Here is a 21623-nt window from a genome sequence, read left to right as displayed (position 1 = left end):
AGATGTTAAACAGCAGGTTAAAAATACTGTACTGACCTCAGGTACCTGAAAAGGAAAGAAACTGTGAACATTTATATAGAAGCGTAACAATAAGATTAAACAATTGTGTATTATATAAACACTAATGTGTGGCATGACCAATATTTCATAACAGTTATGTCAATTATTATCTAAGATACAAGACATCTAAGACTGCGTGAACAAACAAATGGTGTTATGAACATTTTATTTTAGATAGTGGGAGTTTGCACTTTACAATGCATACATAGAAAGGACAGAACAAGGGATAAATAAATGAATTAACAGATTTGTACAGGCAAAGTCAGTAAGAAATATTCCCTGCTTGATGAATTTCCTATCCAAATTTGTGTTAATATACTGCATGTTAGTATCCTAAAATGGTCTAGCTTTCATACAAAAAGCAATGTTTCAGGTAACATGGACCAATAATATAAAATTATTAAAAATGTAGGGAAATATGTCTTCCAACATAAAGCCATTGCTGGCTTTTAGTTGCATTAAATGCATTCACCAACATATGCATGAAAAAAGAAAGCAGGAAAAGATTAAAATTTAAAAACGTGTTTTTTGTGTACTATTTTTATTTATTGAAACTGAATAAATACAATAATCAGAAATCAGTGATGGAATAGATATTACTAATGTGTGGTACGCTATTTTCTTGTAATTGTTTAAAAATTGTTAGTGCATATAGTTTCCAAATCTAGATTTGCTACAATGCATAATAAGGATTATAACAATTTTGTTTTCCTTTTTCAAATTGTATGTGTTTTCATTATTTCACTACATGTACATTGTTATAATCGTATATTATTATGCCTACTATACATAAGAGTCTAGAAAAATGGGATTGTATGGGATTATTTAAAAAATAGAATATAGTTTCAGTGCATCATTAGAATCTTCATCTCTATAGCACCTTTGCTTTATGTGCACAAGTACAGGAAATGCAATACACATATGCTAAAGGAAAAAGCAAAGAGTTTTGGACCGTATTTGGAAAGAGGAGAAGCTGCTGTTTTTACCAGCTATTTTAAAGTGGAAGGTAATACTTGTAAACCCAATATACTGTAATTAAAAATGAAAAAATAATAAGTGGAAACATGATACTGTACATGGGGTCTGTGTATCAAACTCCTGAAGTGTGTGGTTTTCAGAGCATCAAATATGTGTCGTTCCATCTATTAGCGTTCACATCAAACTTTGTAAGAAAGTACAGATCTTGTGAACTTTATTGAAGCAGAAACAAAAGAGATAAAATTGCAACAAGAGATGCAGGACTTGAAACATACCTTTGTGATACAGTATGTGCGTCAAGGAGCTTCTCTCCAGCTGCTTGTATTGCTCCATGTAACAACAAGTTGCTCACTGAAACAGGCAAAAAAGGTGCAAACACTGTGCAAAGATTCTGTGTTCTCCAAATAACTCTCTCACCATCAATTTAATGGCAAAATAATTGCTATTGGAGCTTGATACATAGACCCCTTAATTTAAGGAGAGCTAGGGAAACTTATGGATGATTGAGCCATTTTTCTTTTTAAGACATGAATCTGAATGTAATTATTTAGTAAAACAAATATCACATATTACATTGATTTTTATTTCATTTGTGGAATAAAAGTATACATTCAAAAATATTGAATGGAAAATTGTGCTTTCAAACAGTAAAGTCATTTATCACACAAGGTTGTATTATTGTTTTCCCCAGTGAATATTCAGCAAATTTGTTCATGTACGGTAGGTGTGCAGTTTATTTCCAGGATCCTGTAATATCGAGATCTATGTGCTTCACTTCATGTAGCAAAGGCACCTGTGTAATTCTCTCTGACGAAAATATGACATTGTTATCCAGGTTTCCTGATGAACACTGCATTTAATGTCTGAATATTTCACGTCCATCTCTACGCTGAGTTGTAGCAAAAGCCACAAGAGAAGGCAGTATCATATTTCTGCTTACACTGGAATAGGCTCTGCAGGCCATTAGAAGCTTTTGACATATCACAAGGGAAACCGAGCAGAACTGTGAAGCAGAGGGACAGTAGCAAAGGCTTTTTTGGTGTGAGAAAACACAAGAGTTCTTTCAGCTCCATAGGCAAATATTGCTACTGGATTGACATGTAGAGCTAGCTCCAGCTGGAGAAAGATACAGTTTTCCATTTGGGCAGACGCACAGCTCATAGACAGTCTGTCGAGGGCCTACCGAACTGGGCGATGAGGATGAAAAAGAACCTTGTGGTAAATTTCCTAATCGGATATTGTCTGCATTTAAAAATATCTGCAAAAGAAATAAAAAGAGAGATAAATTAAGATGAGGGCAAACAAAAATCTTGATAGACATAATTGTTATAACAACAATTATAGTCATAATAATATTAATCACAGCAATGATATTAAGAAAACAAGTTCAAATACAAATTGGCCACCATATTTCAACCCTAATGTTTTTTTTTTATTCAGCTTTACTACAGTACGATACTGCATTCAGCAATTGCATATAGCAAGAAATACGAAGACAATGGCCCAGATACATCAAACTTTGGCAAAGTGTAACTAATATCGAACCCAATAAAAACGAAATTACGCGCGTTACTACTGCAATATTCAGTAGGGATACATCAATATTGAAGTAATAACTTACTGGGTGGGATATTCGAGCTAGATCTTGATTGGAGAATTAACTTGGCCATTAATAAATGTGTTAATACCGCATTGTGATCATATTTCAATCCTTGGATTCTGTAATATCTAATACACGAGCTTATGAAAGAAATAACATTAACCCATTTGATGCATGTGGTTTCCGAGGCATAACACGTGCACCAAAGGGATTAAAATATGGATACAACCACACTGCCTACCCCCGTTGCTCACCTATGTACTTGTGAACCATTGTCATGCATTAATTGACTAACCACTAAGGCAATGAAGGGGTTAACCCATCCAGCGACCCCCTGAGAAGTCTTAGCACCTTCCCCGGGGCAACTACCCAAATCACCAAGCCTCGCTTCCCCTGCACCCGCTAGACTAATGCCCAAATTCGCAATTAGCCAAATGTGGCTGAGTAATTTTGGACACGAATCATAAGAAAATACTCTGTAACATGTATCCAGTAATAATAAAAAAAAAAAAAAACAATAATATAAAAATATATGAATAATTCCCATCATTATCTTAGCAGCTCACTGCTATAACAATTAAGGAGTTAACTGATCCAGCTACCCCCTCTAGACTAATTCTCAATATCCCTATTAGCCAAATATGGCTAATAGTAGTTTTGGGTATTTTAAGAAAAACAGAATAACTTTAAAATTAAATTTGACACATAACACCATTGATTATCACTGTGGATAACTAGGATCCTCATGGGATGTTCATATTTCCACAATGGTAATAAATGTTTACCTCAAATTAAAAAAAGATATTAACAAAAAGAGCCCCATTAATAAGCCCCCTTCATTATCTTAATGGCTAATCGCTATGGCAACTAAGGGGCTAACCCATCCCACGTTCCCTTTCCCACCCCTTTCCCGGTAGTATAAGAGCAATCATAGAAATAAATGGCATGCAAGTATAATTCTGCTTCTGGTGCTTACCTCCCAATGGTCCCGGCGTCTCAAGGCTGGACCTGATAATGGCACAAAAATGAAGAAAAGGAGGAACACACTGGAGACTTGATTTGAGTTTTGAAAAACTTCAATAAGGTGTTCACAGCATCAGAGCTTTAGTACAGATAACGTTTCAGGACTAATGTGTCCCTTCCTGGGGTTGGGTCTGAGGAAGGGACACATTAGTCCTGAAACATTATCTGTACTAAAGCTCTGATGCTGTGAACACCTTATTGAAGTTTTTCAAAACTCAAATCAAGTCTCCTGTGTGCTCTTTCTTTCCTTAATTTTTGTGCCTTTCCCGGTAGGCTTAACCACCCTGCCTTGGGAAACTACCCCTATCACCCACCCTCTCTACACACAACAAAAGCTAGCCCCTCCTCCCCTCCCCCCCTTGCTTCCTGCAGTAATGTGCCTACTAGGACTTTTGCCCATTTAAAAGCATAAGAATTAAACATGAAAAAAAAAAAGACATTACAATAAATAAATAACTACAATTACATTAAATAACATTATAAATACAAAGCAATTCAATCCATTGATTGGCACTGTGCCTACATATTCCTTAAACGGGGCCTACTGTAGATGAGCACATTGCCAATCAAAGGAAACCCTTGCAGGGATGAAGGCTTTCATCCTCCTCCTCCACATGGATACCAGAAGATCCATCCAATAAAGACCAGAAAAACTACAAATACATTTTGATGTATCCGGGCCAATGTATCATAGCTTTCTCTGAATTTTAGCATAAGTTGTAATATGTTATGAAAGTATATTGATTATACACTAGAATTTAGGAATAATTTAAAAAAAATTGTCACATTTGGGGGTTTAAAAACCAAAGTTTTGAGGTGCATGCTGGGAGATTGGAGAGCATGGAGGCATAATCCTGTAGCTCTGTGCCCCTCTCCAACATAAGTAAGCAAAAAAGACGAATAACTACACCGATTTACACCAAAAAAGCACAAACGCTGCACAATAACCCCAGGATGTCAAAGAAACTGGCGAAAACCCCAGGAAAGCGGGGCTTACCAGCATATTTCGGCGAGAGCAGAGCCCGCAGAGCGGCCTCAGCAATGGCCCCCGCATCAAGACCAGGCTCTGAGTCAGAAGGAGAAGAGAACCCAGACAACCAGGGGCTGCTGCCGGATATTGAGCGGCTCTTTCAAGATTTAAAAGACGTTCTGCAAGCAGAGATAAGAGCCCTGGCCAAGGAAGTAGGAGGTCTGGGGGCCCGGACACAGGAGTTAGAGGTGCGGGTCGACGCGAACGCAAAAGCAATTCAGAAGGGCGCTAAAATCACGGCGGATTTCCAGTCCCAGATGAATGAAATACGGAACCGGCAAGAGGACGCCGAAAACAGGGACCGCCGCAATAATGTGCGCCTTCGCGGTATCCCTGAGGACATTGGGGACTGTGAGGAATTTGTAGGGCGCTGGATGGAGCATATCTGCCCGGAGTCCCCAAAAGAGAGGCTCGTGATGGACCGCTGCCATCGGGCATTGCGCGCTCGCCCCCAGCCCAATGAACTCCCTAGAGACGTTATAGTGCGTCTACATCATTACCGCACACGGGAGGAGATTCTACAAAAATCACGAAATACCCCTTTCATGGCGTTTGAGGGAGCTAAGATTGCGGTGTATCAGGATTTGTCACCCATCACACTGGCCAGACGGAGGGACCTGTGGCCTGTTACCAGGGTGCTAAGGGAGAAAGCGGTCCGGTACCGGTGGACGTTCCCCTTCGGCCTCATGGTGATCCGTAACGGGCGACCCATACACCTCAAGGCACCAGAGGAGGGGAACAAGTTCCTACAGAAACTGGGACTCGGCACGGCACCTGGCGCTGGCAACGAGGAGCCTGAAGCCCCGGTGGTAAGCCCCGTGTGGAACACAGTCGAGAGCCCAGCCGGAGGAGGGGTCGTCTAAGTTACTAGTTTATCGCTGTTAAAATAAACCCCCAAGTTTTACAAGTTTTAAATGGTTCTGGATTAAAGTTGCACCAGCCCCAGCGAATATGCTGACACACGTTCCATATGGCGGGACTCCCCACGACAGAGGACCGGGGGGGGGGGGGGGGAAATAGCCCCCGTAATCTCCCACACGGCGCTGAGCCCTACGGAAGGAAAAGGAGACTGAACAAAAATTTCTGCTTACCTCGTGGTCCAGTCATGGCGACCGAGGTTGCAATGGCGGCTCCCCAGCTTGCAACGCAGAACACGGAAGCGGAGAGCGCGGGAAGAGCTCACCAGGCGGGAAAAAGGACCAGGTAGGAGGAGCGGCTTCAGCTGCGTCTTCCTCGGGCGACTGCCTAATCCAAGATGGCGGAGGGAGCAAGACGTCACAGGAAGGGGCGTCCACAAAGGCGGCCATCTTGAGTGGGGCGGAACAAGGGGGAACAAGGAAGGACGTGATGCACGGAAGTCGACGCGGTTCCGGCGGCGACGGCCATTCTACACCGGAGGGAGGCAGCATAAGGCGCAAGAGGAGAAACGGAGGGACAAGCGCAACCGGAGAGCAGAGGCCGAGCGGACAGCCGAACCAAGCCGCGGGGAAGAGCGGCATTGCAACAATTAGACAGAGGGAGGGGATGAGGGAAGACAACAAGGGACAATAGGAGCCCCGGTAGCAGCTTAGTAAGGGGAGTTAGAGAGATAAGAGAGACCGGACGCGGAGTAGGTAGAGTAGATGGTATTGAGTGGTAGAAAGTGTGGGGAAGTGGCAAGCACGAGCGGATAGAGAGAGAGTACTGTAAGTGAGAGGCAGAGGTTAGAGCTAAGAACATATGTGAAAGGAAAAGCAGGGGGAAGTGAACGCAGAAGGGGAGGAGTCGGAGTAGCAAGTGACGGGAGCAAGAAAGAAAAGTAAGTGAGAACAAGATGGGGATAGGCAAGTGTGCAGGGAGGTGGCAGGTTATAGGGCACGTGAAAGAGAAGGAGGTGAGGCGAGAAAAGAGGTGAGGGGAAAGGAAGCCTAATAGCGGCAGAGTACCTAGGGAGAGGTAAGAAGGAAAAAAGAGGTGAGAGGGCGAGCTAGAAGACAATGGGGAGCTCAAGGAAGTCAGCTGCAGAGGAGCAGAGTACTTAGGAGGTGGGAGGCACGACATATGCTGGAGCAGACTGGCATAAAAAAGATATAAAAAAAAAAGGGGAGGGAATTAGCGGAGGAGAAATTAGCCAAGTGGAGACAGGAAGTCCTCATAGGTAGAGAGAGAATGTGAGAGAGAATGTGGAAGGTCACATAGTGGGCAGCACAAGAGGTTGGGGGTGAGATGCAACACGGGGTTATTAGTGAAAGTTATGTAAGGGGGTCACCCCCGGTTCCCCTGATCTTCCTTTGCCCCTGTCTTACCCCTGTGGCAGTGGGGGAAAGGGATGGCGAGCTTCACCCATGCGCAGTAAAGGTCGCGCACGCGGTCCCCATAGAAAAGAGCTGTACCAAGAACTACAATTCCCAGCAGCCTCTAGGGAATGCACTTTCACCCTGGTCACATTCAGCAATGAAGCCAATAGAGCTGGCAGATTCTCATGCTGCAGAGTTGCAACAATGTTGTGTGCAGACAGGGTTTTTGTCAGTTGCAGCACGTTAGGCAGTCAGAGACCGGAGCAGCCCAGGGAAGGAGGTAGGGTACAGGAGTCAGGGACTTCCTGTACTAGGCCAGCACCCCCAGGGCCGGAGATAGCTCAGCTCCCCAGTAAGGTGAGTGTTGCCAGGGACAGCCCTCAGGTTAGGGACCCTGCCACTTACATTAGTGGGAGCTGGAAAAGAAAGGTTACAGAGAGTTGGAGTCAGGGAGCTGTGAGGGAAGGAAGGGTGCGGGGAGCAAGTGCAGCTCCTGCCCCATATAGGTACCTACACCCCAGGTAGGCCCCAACTCCCCACTAGTTTAGTGGGTAAATGCTTAGGGAGGCCCAAGATAGGGACGCTGCCCTTAGTGTTAGAGTGCTGCCTTGTCAGAGTCACGGCTGTTAGTGCTGTGAGGTCTGACAGGCAGGCACCTTGTTGCGCAGCACGTTGGCTGCCAGCATCCAGTGAGCTACAGCTTGCTGCTGTAGGCGCTGGGACTCGTTAGGTATTAATAAGTACAGTCAGGGCTGGGAAGAGTTAGGGGAGTGGGACAGGTCATTAAGCCCTGTAGGCCCCTAGGAGTTTTCCCCAAAGCCACTTAAGGTTGCTGTGCTATAGGGACGGCCTATAGCATAGAGCGTGTCATTTAGTGTTAGTTAGGGACTCAGCGGACGCTGCGGTTCCTGTAAAGCGGTTCGGACCCACGTTGGGGTCCGCAGAGACTATTCCAGAGGGAGACCGCCCTGGCGGTCTCCGTACAAAGGAGTTCGGTTGGAGGATCAGACGTATTCATCACACGTCTGACCCTTTGCGAAGCTAGTTGCTGATTCGAGTACCGGAGTGCTCGGCAGGTACCATACAGTCATAAGTGCACCAACGGGCCCCTTAGTGTAACTGTGACTGCGCAGTCACCCACGTTCTCTCCAAGAGTGCGGGACATTGGGTGGGATTCTCGGGACACTGGGTGGGATTACCTGGTGTTGGGGAAGCGTCCTGCGCGACGCCGTAGGTGTCTCCTCTAGAGAGGGACACAGGTTATATAAAGGTATTGCGTGATATGTTATATTGCTTGTTAGTAAAGTCACTCGTTAATATATATATTCCCGTGTATGTGATTATTGTATTGTCCTGCGAGGAACCACTCCCCCTCTGGTGGGAGCCATCGCAGGTGGAGGCGCTGAATTGAGTAAGTGGTTACCCCTAGTATAATTGCCCCAGGTTCCCCGTGGCGGAAGCTCAGCCCTCCTGCGAGCCAACAGGTAATGCACCACACCTATGGTAACACCGTATGTTCCTTGCACCCACATCAGATCTGCGATTGGGGGGGGGGAATACCCGTTACATTTGGAGGCGCTGCTGAGATAGACCTGGGGTGCCCTGTTTTCATTTTTTCCAAATTGGCCAATTTAGATTTTTTCACCATGTTTGGGCCTGCAAGCCATGAGGCCCACGAACGAACCAAGAGGACAGAAGTATCCCCGCGACATGTGCTAGTAGTAGGGGATGTTCCCAGTAGTGCCGTGAAGTTGAGGGAAATTTGTGAGGCCCTAGGGAGACTCCTGGACATAGACCAAAGGTGGAAGAGGATAGAGCACCGGTACCACCCCACTGACCAGTGTAGTAGACTATGGCTAGTAACGGATCAGGAAATATGCCGGGAAAATGTCCCTCCGACCTTACATTTCCCAGGGGCCCCACCAGAAGGCTACCCTCTTGCATACTCAGAGAGCCTTAGTGAGATTACCAGAACTGTGATCAAAATGGAGGCTCCCTCATCAAGGGAGTCACACCTAAAATGGCGTCTCCCGCCAAAGCAGGAGAGCACATGTGCTGCTGACTGCAAGCCTGCACTAAATTGTGTTGCAGAAATCCGTCTGGGACTGGCGGGAAAACCAGAGCTCCGCCCCCGCAATGTGAGTGACTCAGTGCAGAGCCAGAACCAATCAGTGATAGAGCGGGCCCCTCCCTTACATTCCACCAGGGGGAGCAAGCACAGTGAACAGCCAGCAGCAACTGCTGTTCTCATTAAAGACAGTACAGAATGCAGAGAAACACACCCTCAGTTATATGGAGCATGGCGGTCAAAAGGAGGGAAAATATCCTTTCTTGTGTGCCCGTGCCTACAAAAGGACTTGAATCTATCTGGTGGTATGGACTTTAACCATTTTAGGCTACCAATAGAATATCGGGTGGCTTTGGTGGAGGACGAGGGGTGTATAAGATGTGTTTGTAATCAGTGTGACTTCCCAGGTGGCAAACAGACCTGGGGTCCCAAGTGTGCCGGCTGCGGGGCACAGTTTCTAAAGCATGTGCTGCTGCAGTCTACAGTCCCCGATCCCAAGCAGGAATCTCAGATGGCAGAACCCAGAGATGAAGATGTTCTTAATTGCTCTACCTCAACCACGGAGGTGGAGGAGCTGACAGACAAGGCTGCCCTAGTCCCCCGTTGCAACCAAGCAGGAAGAACTGAGGCCCAGCCAGCTACGGAAAAGGACGAACCATCGGTGGCGATGCGCCTACCAGCGAACCACCCCAGCAGTAATACAGAGGAGACAGAGGAATCACAGGGTAAGGTGTCTGTACTCCCATCTTCTTTCAGTGATTCCAGCGACCAGCCACTCGTGGTGATGCGCCAGCCGGCGGAACACCCCAGTGAAGTTGGAGACAAAGAATCACCTACCTCAGTTGCAGTACATCCAGATGCTGTGGGCCCGTGTGCCCTACAACGGCCAGTCCGGCCTACAGAGGTACCATCGGTCCCAGGCGTGGGATCAGTACCTGCTAATGAAGACAAGGGTGAGTTGACTGCCCCAGGGGTGTTGGGTGTGAGCCTCCAGGTGACCGCGGAGCACGATAGCTTCTTAAGTCTGGACACCAGGGCGAATGGCTCCACTCGACATCGCGTCCTGGCGGAGGTGTCCCCCCTAGAAGATAGCTGTCCCGCAGTACGAGTCGACCAGTACCTACCGCCTTTCGTTCCAGATGAAGAGAAACCCATCGCAAGCCAGCAGAGTGGTAAGGAACCCCCTTGCTCCCCACAGGCTCTGGTGGAGGTGACCGTGAAAAATGCTCCAACTACCGTTCATGCGGAGCAGAAGAATGTAGCTGGACACCCAGGTGTCAGCACACGTGAACCGAGTGTGAGCCCGTGCGCTCCGACTCAAATGGTCCCAGGACTGGGATCCAACGCTCCCGAGTTTCAAGCCAGTGAGTGGACTGTCCCAGAAGTGTTGTGGACAGGTCCCAAGACAGCTGAGGTGGGAACTGACAGCGTCCCCGAGGACCTGTTGGCCACCGGGAATCACCACAGTGGTAAGGTATCAACCCTTTACTCCCTGCCGGGTGAAACAGAGACTTTGAGAAAAGAGACGTTATCCATTTCTCGCTTCCCAGTGGAAGCCTCGCAAGTTCGTAGGGACAAGGACTGTGTAGAGAAAGATTCAGGGAGACTGGCCTACTTTAAGCCCAAAAAGGAGCGCCTCATTCGCCAGGTAGTGGACCGCGGGAAAGGTCCCGGCCTCCTGGCCTACCGCATCCATGCCGCGGATGGCCGGGTAAAGGCCTGGTTAAAGGACACTGTGCTATTCCTTCCACCAGGGGGAGGAAGTAGCGAGGAACCAGTGACTGTTGCCCTCCGGTGTGCTCTTCAGGAAATTTTTCTGGGGGAGGCTCACGGACGCAAAAGTGAGGTACCCCCACATGATCAGTTAGGGGCACCCCACAAATGGTCTCAGCTAGCCTCGGGTAGTATTGTGATGTGTTGTATATTCTTTGTACTGCATTTTTATTATGTAATGTTTGTGCATGATTACATCTGCTATCCAAGCGAGGACGTTGGAGTTCCACCAGGGGGAGAGTGTAAGGGGGTCACCCCCGGTTCCCCTGATCTTCCTTTGCCCCTGTCTTACCCCTGTGGCAGTGGGGGAAAGGGATGGCGAGCTTCACCCATGCGCAGTAAAGGTCGCGCACGCGGTCCCCATAGAAAAGAGCTGTACCAAGAACTACAATTCCCAGCAGCCTCTAGGGAATGCACTTTCACCCTGGTCACATTCAGCAATGAAGCCAATAGAGCTGGCAGATTCTCATGCTGCAGAGTTGCAACAATGTTGTGTGCAGACAGGGTTTTTGTCAGTTGCAGCACGTTAGGCAGTCAGAGACCGGAGCAGCCCAGGGAAGGAGGTAGGGTACAGGAGTCAGGGACTTCCTGTACTAGGCCAGCACCCCCAGGGCCCGAGATAGCTCAGCTCCCCAGTAAGGTGAGTGTTGCCAGGGACAGCCCTCAGGTTAGGGACCCTGCCACTTACATTAGTGGGAGCTGGAAAAGAAAGGTTACAGAGAGTTGGAGTCAGGGAGCTGTGAGGGAAGGAAGGGTGCGGGGAGCAAGTGCAGCTCCTGCCCCATATAGGTACCTACACCCCAGGTAGGCCCCAACTCCCCACTAGTTTAGTGGGTAAATGCTTAGGGAGGCCCAAGATAGGGACGCTGCCCTTAGTGTTAGAGTGCTGCCTTGTCAGAGTCACGGCTGTTAGTGCTGTGAGGTCTGACAGGCAGGCACCTTGTTGCGCAGCACGTTGGCTGCCAGCATCCAGTGAGCTACAGCTTGCTGCTGTAGGCGCTGGGACTCGTTAGGTATTAATAAGTACAGTCAGGGCTGGGAAGAGTTAGGGGAGTGGGACAGGTCATTAAGCCCTGTAGGCCCCTAGGAGTTTTCCCCAAAGCCACTTAAGGTTGCTGTGCTATAGGGACGGCCTATAGCATAGAGCGTGTCATTTAGTGTTAGTTAGGGACTCAGCGGACGCTGCGGTTCCTGTAAAGCGGTTCGGACCCACGTTGGGGTCCGCAGAGACTATTCCAGAGGGAGACCGCCCTGGCGGTCTCCGTACAAAGGAGTTCGGTTGGAGGATCAGACGGATTCATCACACGTCTGACCCTTTGCGAAGCTAGTTGCTGATTCGAGTACCGGAGTGCTCGGCAGGTACCATACAGTCATAAGTGCACCAACGGGCCCCTTAGTGTAACTGTGACTGCGCAGTCACCCACGTTCTCTCCAAGAGTGCGGGACATTGGGTGGGATTCTCGGGACACTGGGTGGGATTACCTCGTGTTGGGGAAGCGTCCTGCGCGACGCCGTATGTGTCTCCTCTAGAGAGGGACACAGGTTATATAAAGGTATTGCGTGATATGTTATATTGCTTGTTAGTAAAGTCACTCGTTAATATATATATTCCCGTGTATGTGATTATTGTATTGTCCTGCGAGGAACCACTCCCCCTCTGGTGGGAGCCATCGCAGGTGGAGGCTCTGAATTGAGTAAGTGGTTAACCCTAGTATAATTGCCCCAGGTTCCCCGTGGCGGAAGCTCAGCCCTCCTGCGAGCCAACAGGTAATGCACCACACCTATGGTAACACCGTATGTTCCTTGCACCCACATCAGATCTGCGATTGGGGGGGGGGGAATACCCGTTACAGTTATAAGCGTAGTTATTCGTTCATTTAGAGATAACGGGAAACAAATGGGGAGGGGCGGGGGGGTAGAGGCCTGCCCTGATCTCCGCATGTGCTCCGAGTCGGGACTGGCTGGGTTTAGGCTAGTGGATTCCGACAAAGTCCCCTGGTTGGGTTGGGCGACGGGGGAGGGGGAGGGACGCCAAGAGGGAGTGCGGGAACCCCCCCCCGTCGGTTACCCAGGGGCGAGGATCACGGGCCTGCGGCACGGGTGCCAATGCCACGTGACCCATGTTCTGATATCTGTTTTTTCTTTGTTATTTGTCTATATGTTCCCCCCCCCACCCCCCTTTTGTGTCAGCCCTCCCTGGATGTCAATCCCAGAAACAAAGGCTTGGTGCACGGAGAGAGAGAAGCGGGAGACTGATCGGCGAAAAAGATATCAGGAGACAGGATACCTACCGGTCCAACAACGGCGGTTACGTAGATGGTTCACGATATACTGTTCAGATGAGTAATGAGATTATTATGGTTTCACATAATGTGAAGGGGTTCAACAGTCCCGTTAAGCGGAGAATTGCCTTTAGGGAATATACCCGGCGGAAGGCCGACATTATTTTCCTACAGGAAACTCATTTTTCCCGCGTAAACCACCCGAAATTTCTAGATAAGAGCTATAAAACATTCCACCTGGCATCGGCAAATGTCAAAAAGAGGGGCGTAGCAATTATCACGCACAACAGGCTTGCCCTGACCATAGATAAGCAATACTCTGACCCACAGGGTAGATTCTTAATCTTAACGGGCAAGATACAAAATCAACAGGTAACACTAGCGTCAGTATATGCCCCGTGCGAACAAAACCCTGTTTTCTTTGAACAGTTTTTCTCCATACTACATAAAATGGCAAAGGGAAATACCTTCCTCGCTGTGGACCTGAACCGCACACTGGACCCTGACCTTGACAGATGCACCCAACCTAACACTACCCACAGACAGGACATATTAACCCTCCGCAAGGGCCTTCAAGACTGTCAGCTGACGGATATCTGGAGAGAGCAACACCCGGTGACCCGAGAATATACTTTCTACTCACATCCCCATGACAGATATAGCCGAATAGACTACTTCCTGGTATCAAACAGAGTGGTTCCAGTGGTGGGCCACACAGAGATTCACGAGATCTCGTGGTCCGACCATGCGCCTATAGAGCTGAGGTGCACGATTGTAGGGCTAGACAGACCCGGAGCAAACTGGAAGCTCAATGAGCTTCTTCTCAAGGCCCCGGCCACCGAAAGGGCGATACGGGACCGGATAAAAGATTTCTTTAGAGAAAACGAGGGAAGCGTACAGTCGCAGGCCACGCTTTGGGAAGCCCATAAGGCTACTCTTAGGGGGTTCCTTATGAATATCGCTGGTAAGCGGAGACGAGAGAAAGCTTCTAAAATACATGAGCTGCAGGCGAGATTGACACTTCTCACTGCACAACACTCCGCGGATAAAAACCAGAACACGTGGCAAGAATTGTTAGATACCAAGGCGGCCCTTAATTTGGTGTTATCATCCCAGGCCGAGAAGGAGTTAGCTTGGTCCAAACGCAGATTTTATGAAAAAGCCAACAAGCCAGATACCTTACTAGCCAACAAGCTCCGAAACAAGCTTCCAAACTTTCGGATAGCAGCAATTAGAACCCAGCAGGGTGATCTTACCTCTGATCCGAAACAAATAGTGGAAACATTCCGGAAATACTATGCTACACTGTATGATGGAGATAAGGTCACCCATAACCAAAAAACATCGGCTGCCCTCAAGAGGTTTCTGTCTGAGGCACAGCTTCCGACCCTGGGCAGGGTTGAGAAGGAGGCCCTGCAGGGTGATTTCACCCTGGAAGAGATCACAGAGGTAATTAAGTCCCTCAAACCAGCCAAGGCCCCAGGCCCTGACGGATACTCAAATTTATACTATAAAAATTTTTGTAAGACCCTAGCCCCTCATCTTCTGAAGTTATTTAATGGGATCCTAGAGGGAGAGCCCTTCCCGACCCAGATGCTCCAGGCGTCTATCTCGGTGATCCACAAGCCTGGTAAGGACCCGGCAGACTTCAAGAGCTACCGGCCAATCTCCCTGATTAATTCGGACATAAAAATCTTCTCCAAACTAATAGCAAACAGGGTGGGTAGTGTCCTTCCAGGCCTGATACATCCGGATCAAGTAGGCTTTATTGCAGGTAGACAGGCGGCAGATAACACCAGACGGATAATTGATCTAATAGATTTGGCAAGACAAAAACACATTCCGTCCATGGTGTTGAGTCTGGATGCCGAGAAGGCATTTGACCGTATCGATTGGTCCTATCTCCGAGAGACGCTGGGGGTGTTTGGGTTTGGGGGCCGCCTTCTTGAAGCAATAATGGCCCTATACGCAGGCCCCACAGCGAAAGTGCGGCATCAGGGCTTCCCTTCCGAGCTATTTAACATTCGAAGTGGAACTCGCCAGGGTTGCCCGCTGTCCCCTTTACTTTTTGCCCTTTGTATCGAACCCCTCGCAGCCCACATTAGATTAAGCCCTAATATATCAGGGATCCAATTGGGGGGACAGCATCACAAAGCTGCGCTATATGCAGACGACGTGATCCTGACCATCTCTAAACCGCTGACAACCCTGCCCAATGTCTTTGAGATCTTGGGTGCCTTTGGCAGGATTTCAGGGTTCAAGATTAACCAGGCCAAGTCTGAGGCGCTCAACATCAATCTACCTAAACCAATCGAAAAATTATTAGAATTAAATTTCAATTTTAAGTGGCAATCCTCCGCTATCAAATATTTAGGGGTATACATCACTAGGGATTATAATACTTTATATAAGGCAAATTTCCCCAAGATGATGAAGAAGCTCAAGGAAGATCTCAGGGTATGGGCGGGGTACGGGATATCATGGTTCGGCAGAATTCATAGTGTAAAGATGAATTTACTGCCCAAAATGTTATATCTGTTTCAGACCCTACCAATACCTTTAATTAAATCTGAGATCCAAGCCCTTCAAGCTCACATCATCCAATTTATTTGGAACAAAAAACGCCCACGAATTACAAAAAGTCTACTGACAAAACCAGTAGTAAAAGGAGGACTTTCGGTACCTTGCTTGATGGCGTATTATAAAGCGGCACAATTAGGCCAAATCATTCAATGGCACACGGACCCCACAAACAGAAGATGGACAGAGCTAGAAAGGGAATGTTGTGCCCCAGTGGCACTTCAAGATTTGATCTGGCTACCAAAACAATGCAAGAAAGGCATTGGAACGCCGCTCTGCGCAGTGGCGAACTCCTTAGCGGTCTGGGAGACATCTAAATTTAAAGCTAACTTAACCACCCCCCACACATTAATGTCCCCCCTATGGGGCAACCCGGACTTTGCTCCGGGGCTGTCGAGTGATAAATTTGTAAAGTGGACGCAGGCAGGGTACAACCGATTAAAGGACCTGGGGGGTAAGGGATCTATCAAGACGTTCGATTGGTTTAAAGAGGTATCAAATTTCCCAAATTCAGAATTATTTAGATTCCTCCAGGTCAGGGCATTTTATAACAAATTTCCTGTTCGTCCTGCACGAACTAATTTTGAACAGCTGTGCTCCAGACCAACGGACACACGGGGACTGACATCTCGGATGTACAGGGAGGTAGTCTGTCCGGCTGGTAAGGACTCCCCCCGCCTACGATACATGCGACAGTGGGAGACAGAGCTAGGGGAGACATTAGAGGACGACGACTGGAAATACATATTGCAAACTGCAGCGAAAAGTTCAATATGTGTCACATTAAAGGAGAACGCATATAAAGTCCTCATGCGGTGGTACCACACCCCAGTCAAATTATCTAAATTTGTCAAAGGTTATTCGCCGCTCTGCCCTAAACAGTGCGGAGAATTAGCTGACCTTAAACACATGCTGTGGTCTTGCCCAAGGGTGGTCCCGATTTGGGAAAAAATTTGAAACTGGCTGGAAGGGATGCTCGACTTAGAGATCCCCCTGGACCCGTGGCTGTTCCTTGTGGGCTGGCGGCCCCAGGGCATGTCTAGAACAACACATAAACTGGTCATGCATTTTGCGACCGCCACCCGATGCGAGATCGCAGCACTGTGGAAGCAGAATGAGATCCCAATTATCCCCAAAATCAGGAACCGAATTTGGCACGTCTGCCAGATGGAGCAGTTGACGAGTTGGGTCAACGACTCTGGCGCTAAATTTCTAAAAGTCTGGGGCCCGTGGCTGGAACAAACCAACATCCCAGGGGTGGACGCCGCCTCAATTTTGCACTAATAGTATGAAAAATGCGTTCTCCTTGGATGAGACAGACGGGACATAGACGTAGGGAGACGTTATTTAGGGCCACCCACACACTACAATGAGCAACAGGCCTATCAAAGTGAATTTCCAGCTACTTGTGGTCGCTTCAACCCCTCGTCAGAACATCGCAAGAACGCCCCCCCCCCTCTTCCCCCTCCACCATACGTCTCCTCCCCAGTCCTGTAAGTCATGTACGTCCTGTCTTAAATCCCTAATTGGGGTTCGTTTGGTGCTGTCAGTGTCGACAGCTGTTTTCTCATAAAAATGTGGTTTGACCATAATGTACGCCCATGGGCGGTGCGTGTCTGTAGATCGGATTTCCACAAATAAAAATGAAAGTTGGAAAAAAAACCAACGTTTGCGGATGTGGTGTTCAAATCATAATCAGTTCAGTGTTAAAATAAATCAAGAAGGGTAGAATTATTGAATTCAAAGCTGAATAATTGCTCCTGTGAGTATATAGTTGAGTTACTTAAAGGAATACATCTCAGTTTAAACAAAAACAAAAAGACGTGGTACAGTAGGTAATACTAGTTTTCCATGAAAGTTACAAACATCCCACCTAATTGCAGATAGTTAGATTCTGAGGGAGGACATGGGAATAGACACACTGAGTCCATCACTTTTTAGCTCCTACAATTAAACACGAATTGGCATTAAGCTTCAGCTACATTCATCATTCACTGGGAGGTAACCAGCTCAACATAAAAGAGACAGGCAATCAATTCAAACAATTTTTGGTGGGATGCAAAAACATTTCTTCTACTAACAATTTGAAATATAGTTTTTATGTTTAATTACACTCCCTTGGATGACTTTCAAGGCTGATTAGAGAAGGCGGTGTTTGTTGTGGCAATAATTTATGATGTAACAATGATAAAGCAAAATTATTCCACCCACATACAATTATTGTTTGTCTTTGTTTATTTTTAATGAGGATATAAATATCTCACTCATAGATATTAATGTTCCTATTCTTGACTTCCAGCAGATATAAAACAAATCTAAATACATTTCCCATAATACTTCAAAATGGTATCAACTAAAAGTTTAAACTACAATTCATTAATTACCTTTAAAAAAAATGAGATTAACATTTTTGATTTCTCCTACCCTTTCCTAATAGTAAGATCTAATAGTTGAAACACATTGGTAATTCAACTATCTTCATACTCAACTGCATATTTTACTTGGTGTTATCCGGTGGTACAGGAAATACCCACAGTATGGCATTTAGGGCTTTCCTGGTACACACAGAGCACCTTTAGGAGTCAGACAAATTTTCTATTCCAGTTTAATTTCAGCTCTTTTTTTTTGTGTTAAAACAGCTCATTTCAATAATACAATACTGTAGGTGGAACTTGATTTTTGTGTTCTATATCAGCCAAAGGGACCAATCTAAGTAAATAGGGAATTTCAGCCAAAAAAAAAATTATTTACGATTTTAACATACAGTACCTCGTAAAATACCTATTTAAGCCATTGAGTTCAGCATAACTATTATACATTAATTGTAACATCGAACTTATGCTCTCATATTCAAGTTCATGGTTGTAAAAAAGTGACTAAGCCTCATACTGTAATATAGAGGGAAAACATAAAGACATTAAAAAAATTAACAAAATAGCAGCCGTTTTTAATAAATGTACACTGGTTTATACTGTATTTTTTTACTAAAATGTAAATGGTTAATATTTTCTCTTATTAACGGAAATGACGTTCCATGTATTTCTATTGGGCTTTTGTTTCTTTCATTTCTGTTTATACAGTATCTCACATTCATTTCACATGTACAGTACCACTGTAATGATATATTGCCCTGAGTAAGGATTGGAATTGTCTATATCTGTTGATGCACATGCTTTATTTTATTTTTAGTGTTACAATAAGAACATTCATCTTTGTTTCCAAAGACAATTGCTTTTGCCTACAGTTTATGGTCACAATTTAGTATATTCCAATCTTTAGAACAATCCATCACATGGCTTGCCTTAGTCAGTCACTCCATCAGATCTATGAATGTGTAACAAAACTACATGCCTGGGATATTGTTTTCTATATATTCGTAGTATATGTATATATTAGTCTGAGACACTTACCATGTAAAAAAGTTGTATTCTACTAAATATCGAAATGTACTCAGTGCCTTAGAGTAGGCAATACAGTATACTGTTTATAAGTAATTTACAAAATGCCAATCTTATGCTGGGTTTTCTCATACTCCAATGTGGGGTATTGCATGCAATCCGGTGTTAATTGCCATTTAAGTCAATGGTAGTAAATGCAGGTTCGGGGTGCTATAGATTTCCCAATTTAAAATAGCTAAAAACAATTGTGCCTATAAAAATTAGAAGACAATTGCTTTGGATTTTGCTTATTGATTACACCTTTTTAAAATTAGCAGTAAATGTACTCTCACATACAGTATATCACTCAACATATAATATCACTTTTTTCCCCACATCATGAACATTGAACTAGAGATAGCGCAGATTCACTTAAGAGTTTTAGCAAAAATTCTGTGAACCCATGATACTATTTATTAAAGATGGTTATGTTTGCAAGTGTAGATTACGAAACCTGCAAACAGGGTGATTGTCTGGATCCCACAAATCCTGGTCCTGGGATCACTTGCTTTCCATGTTATTCTGGATCACAGGACAGCAGCTACAGTACATGGACAGTCCAAAAAGAAACAGAAACAAAACCTAATTTTTGCTTCCCGCAGATCACATCTATTTGATACTGTATGTGGGTCAAACATGACATTGCATATGCTGAATTGCCCACTGACCTATATATTTTATGACATTCCCCACAACCAATTTGTAAACTGTAAAAAACAGGTTTTCTATTTTTATGTATAGCTAAAAGCAGTTTGTGCTATAGTACAACAACTGTTAATGGTGTTGGTGGCACCAGAAGTGAAAAGGTGATGGTGATAGCCTGCCATGACCACCACAGCTAGTACTTCCAGTGCTCCTATTATTAGCCTAACACTGAAAAGCAAAATAGGCATTCCTATTTTAAAGTGTAACCGTGTTTCCCCCACCCAGTGGGAGATTTGTCCATTACTACGGTGTATGGTGCATATACCTGCTGGCAACAGGAGGGCTGAGTCGTCTACCAATGGTAGTGGGGACACAGGATCAGGCTTCTGGGGTTCATACCACACATATCTCTTTAGAAGTGCAGCGCCTCCATCTGCCGTAGGATCCAGGAACTGAAGGTGATCTCCCACGGTAAAACTTATTACCTCTCCCCCCAGTAAGGTCACACACCAGGCAGGAGGTATATTGCAAACAGGAACGGTTTATTCACTCTGTACAGCACAGTTACACGGTAGGCTTCTGCCCTATGCAGTACTTTTAGTTCTCACTGAATGATGGTCCCTGGACCGTCACTATAGGCCAAGGGCACCTACAGCCATCCTAGCTCTTCCCCACCTCCCTAGCGGAGGCAGAGGTATGGTCTACACTCACTCTCCCCCGGAGGGAAGAGCAAAAGAGAAGGCCCCAAACTCAGGCTCCCTCTCTTGTGACCTGCCTTTCTCAGAGGGGGAAGGACACTATTAACTTTAGGGCGATCCTGCCTTAAGTACAGCCATGAGGCGGGTACCCCGTTGTCCCAGCTACAACAGGATGTACCAACCCCTGCGGTCACTCAAGTGCATTACCAAAAGGGAGAGGGAAAACCCCATACCAACTACTGGCAATCAGGGTTTACTGCCAGCCCCAGGGCAGAATAGTAGCCATCAGGTGACCTGGCTACATTCTCCCTCTGGAGGATTCCCAACGACCCACTTGGGTCCTAAATTTTCGGGTACCATCGTTAAATGATACCTGAACAAATACAAGATAACATTTCTCACACAATGGTTTATCACAGTTCAATATGCATGATAAAACATTTCAATGAATATCATTATACAGATTATATTTGAATACAACAATCAAATGGCTATGTTGCAGAACTAAGGTCCCTCCAAACTTGGCGAACCTTCTTATCAATAGTAGTGCTCTGGTTCCAGTGGCTAACTAATGCTCTGTAGGACTGGACACTGTCACTGAAAATATCCCATTTGGGTGGTCTGCGCAAGGCATGATCCATTGGATCTAAAGCGAGAGCATAGTGATATTCCTGGTAACATACTGGATAACCACAACCAGGCAATACTTTAGGCATGGAAGCTATGGGTCTTGAAGTGTAATGCTGGGACGATTCTTTAAAAAATTTCCCTGAGCTATCACCCCCTTCATTTGTGCTATACCAATTCTCATCTGACTCCTCAGGATCTCAATTCTCTCTAGAACTATTAGACCCCCAAATTTCCTTGCAACTATCAGTGTTCCACCCGGGACTATGTTGAAGCATCTCTTCTCTTTCCCATCTAGACAGAGTAGATGATCCCTCTAATCCCTCATAGGGCTAATTCTCCTCCATGATATCTTTAAACGCTTTATTGGAGAAGGCAATTAAGTACTCATCCTCGTCAGAACTGAACTCTAGCTTTTCAGTGTCAGACCCCATTTCGAACTCAATCTCCCCCTCCCAAGGTCAGTGGAAATAGAGAAATGCATTTTGGTGATTCCGCGCCACACTCGCAGACCTCGGAGTTATAATATTAACAATTTTACCCGTA

At 46.0% G+C, this 21623-nt stretch overlaps 1 protein-coding gene across 2 annotated transcripts in view; it reads right to left on the bottom strand.

Moving 5' to 3' along the window:
* Positions 1-222: 222 nt before the first annotated feature.
* Positions 223-21623, bottom strand: part of SGCZ (sarcoglycan zeta) — a 1846920-nt gene continuing 1825519 nt past the window's right edge. For both annotated transcript variants that reach the window (XM_075565961.1, XM_075565968.1), the window contains one exon: positions 223-2296. In XM_075565961.1, the coding sequence (XP_075422076.1) occupies positions 2102-2296 (195 nt within the window). In that variant the 3' untranslated portion in view covers positions 223-2101. The remainder of the gene's footprint in view (positions 2297-21623) is intronic.

Source organism: Ascaphus truei, chromosome 1 (genome assembly GCF_040206685.1).
Source record: "Ascaphus truei isolate aAscTru1 chromosome 1, aAscTru1.hap1, whole genome shotgun sequence".
NCBI lineage: Eukaryota > Metazoa > Chordata > Amphibia > Anura > Ascaphidae > Ascaphus > Ascaphus truei.
This window is presented reverse-complemented; position numbering and strand designations above follow the sequence as displayed.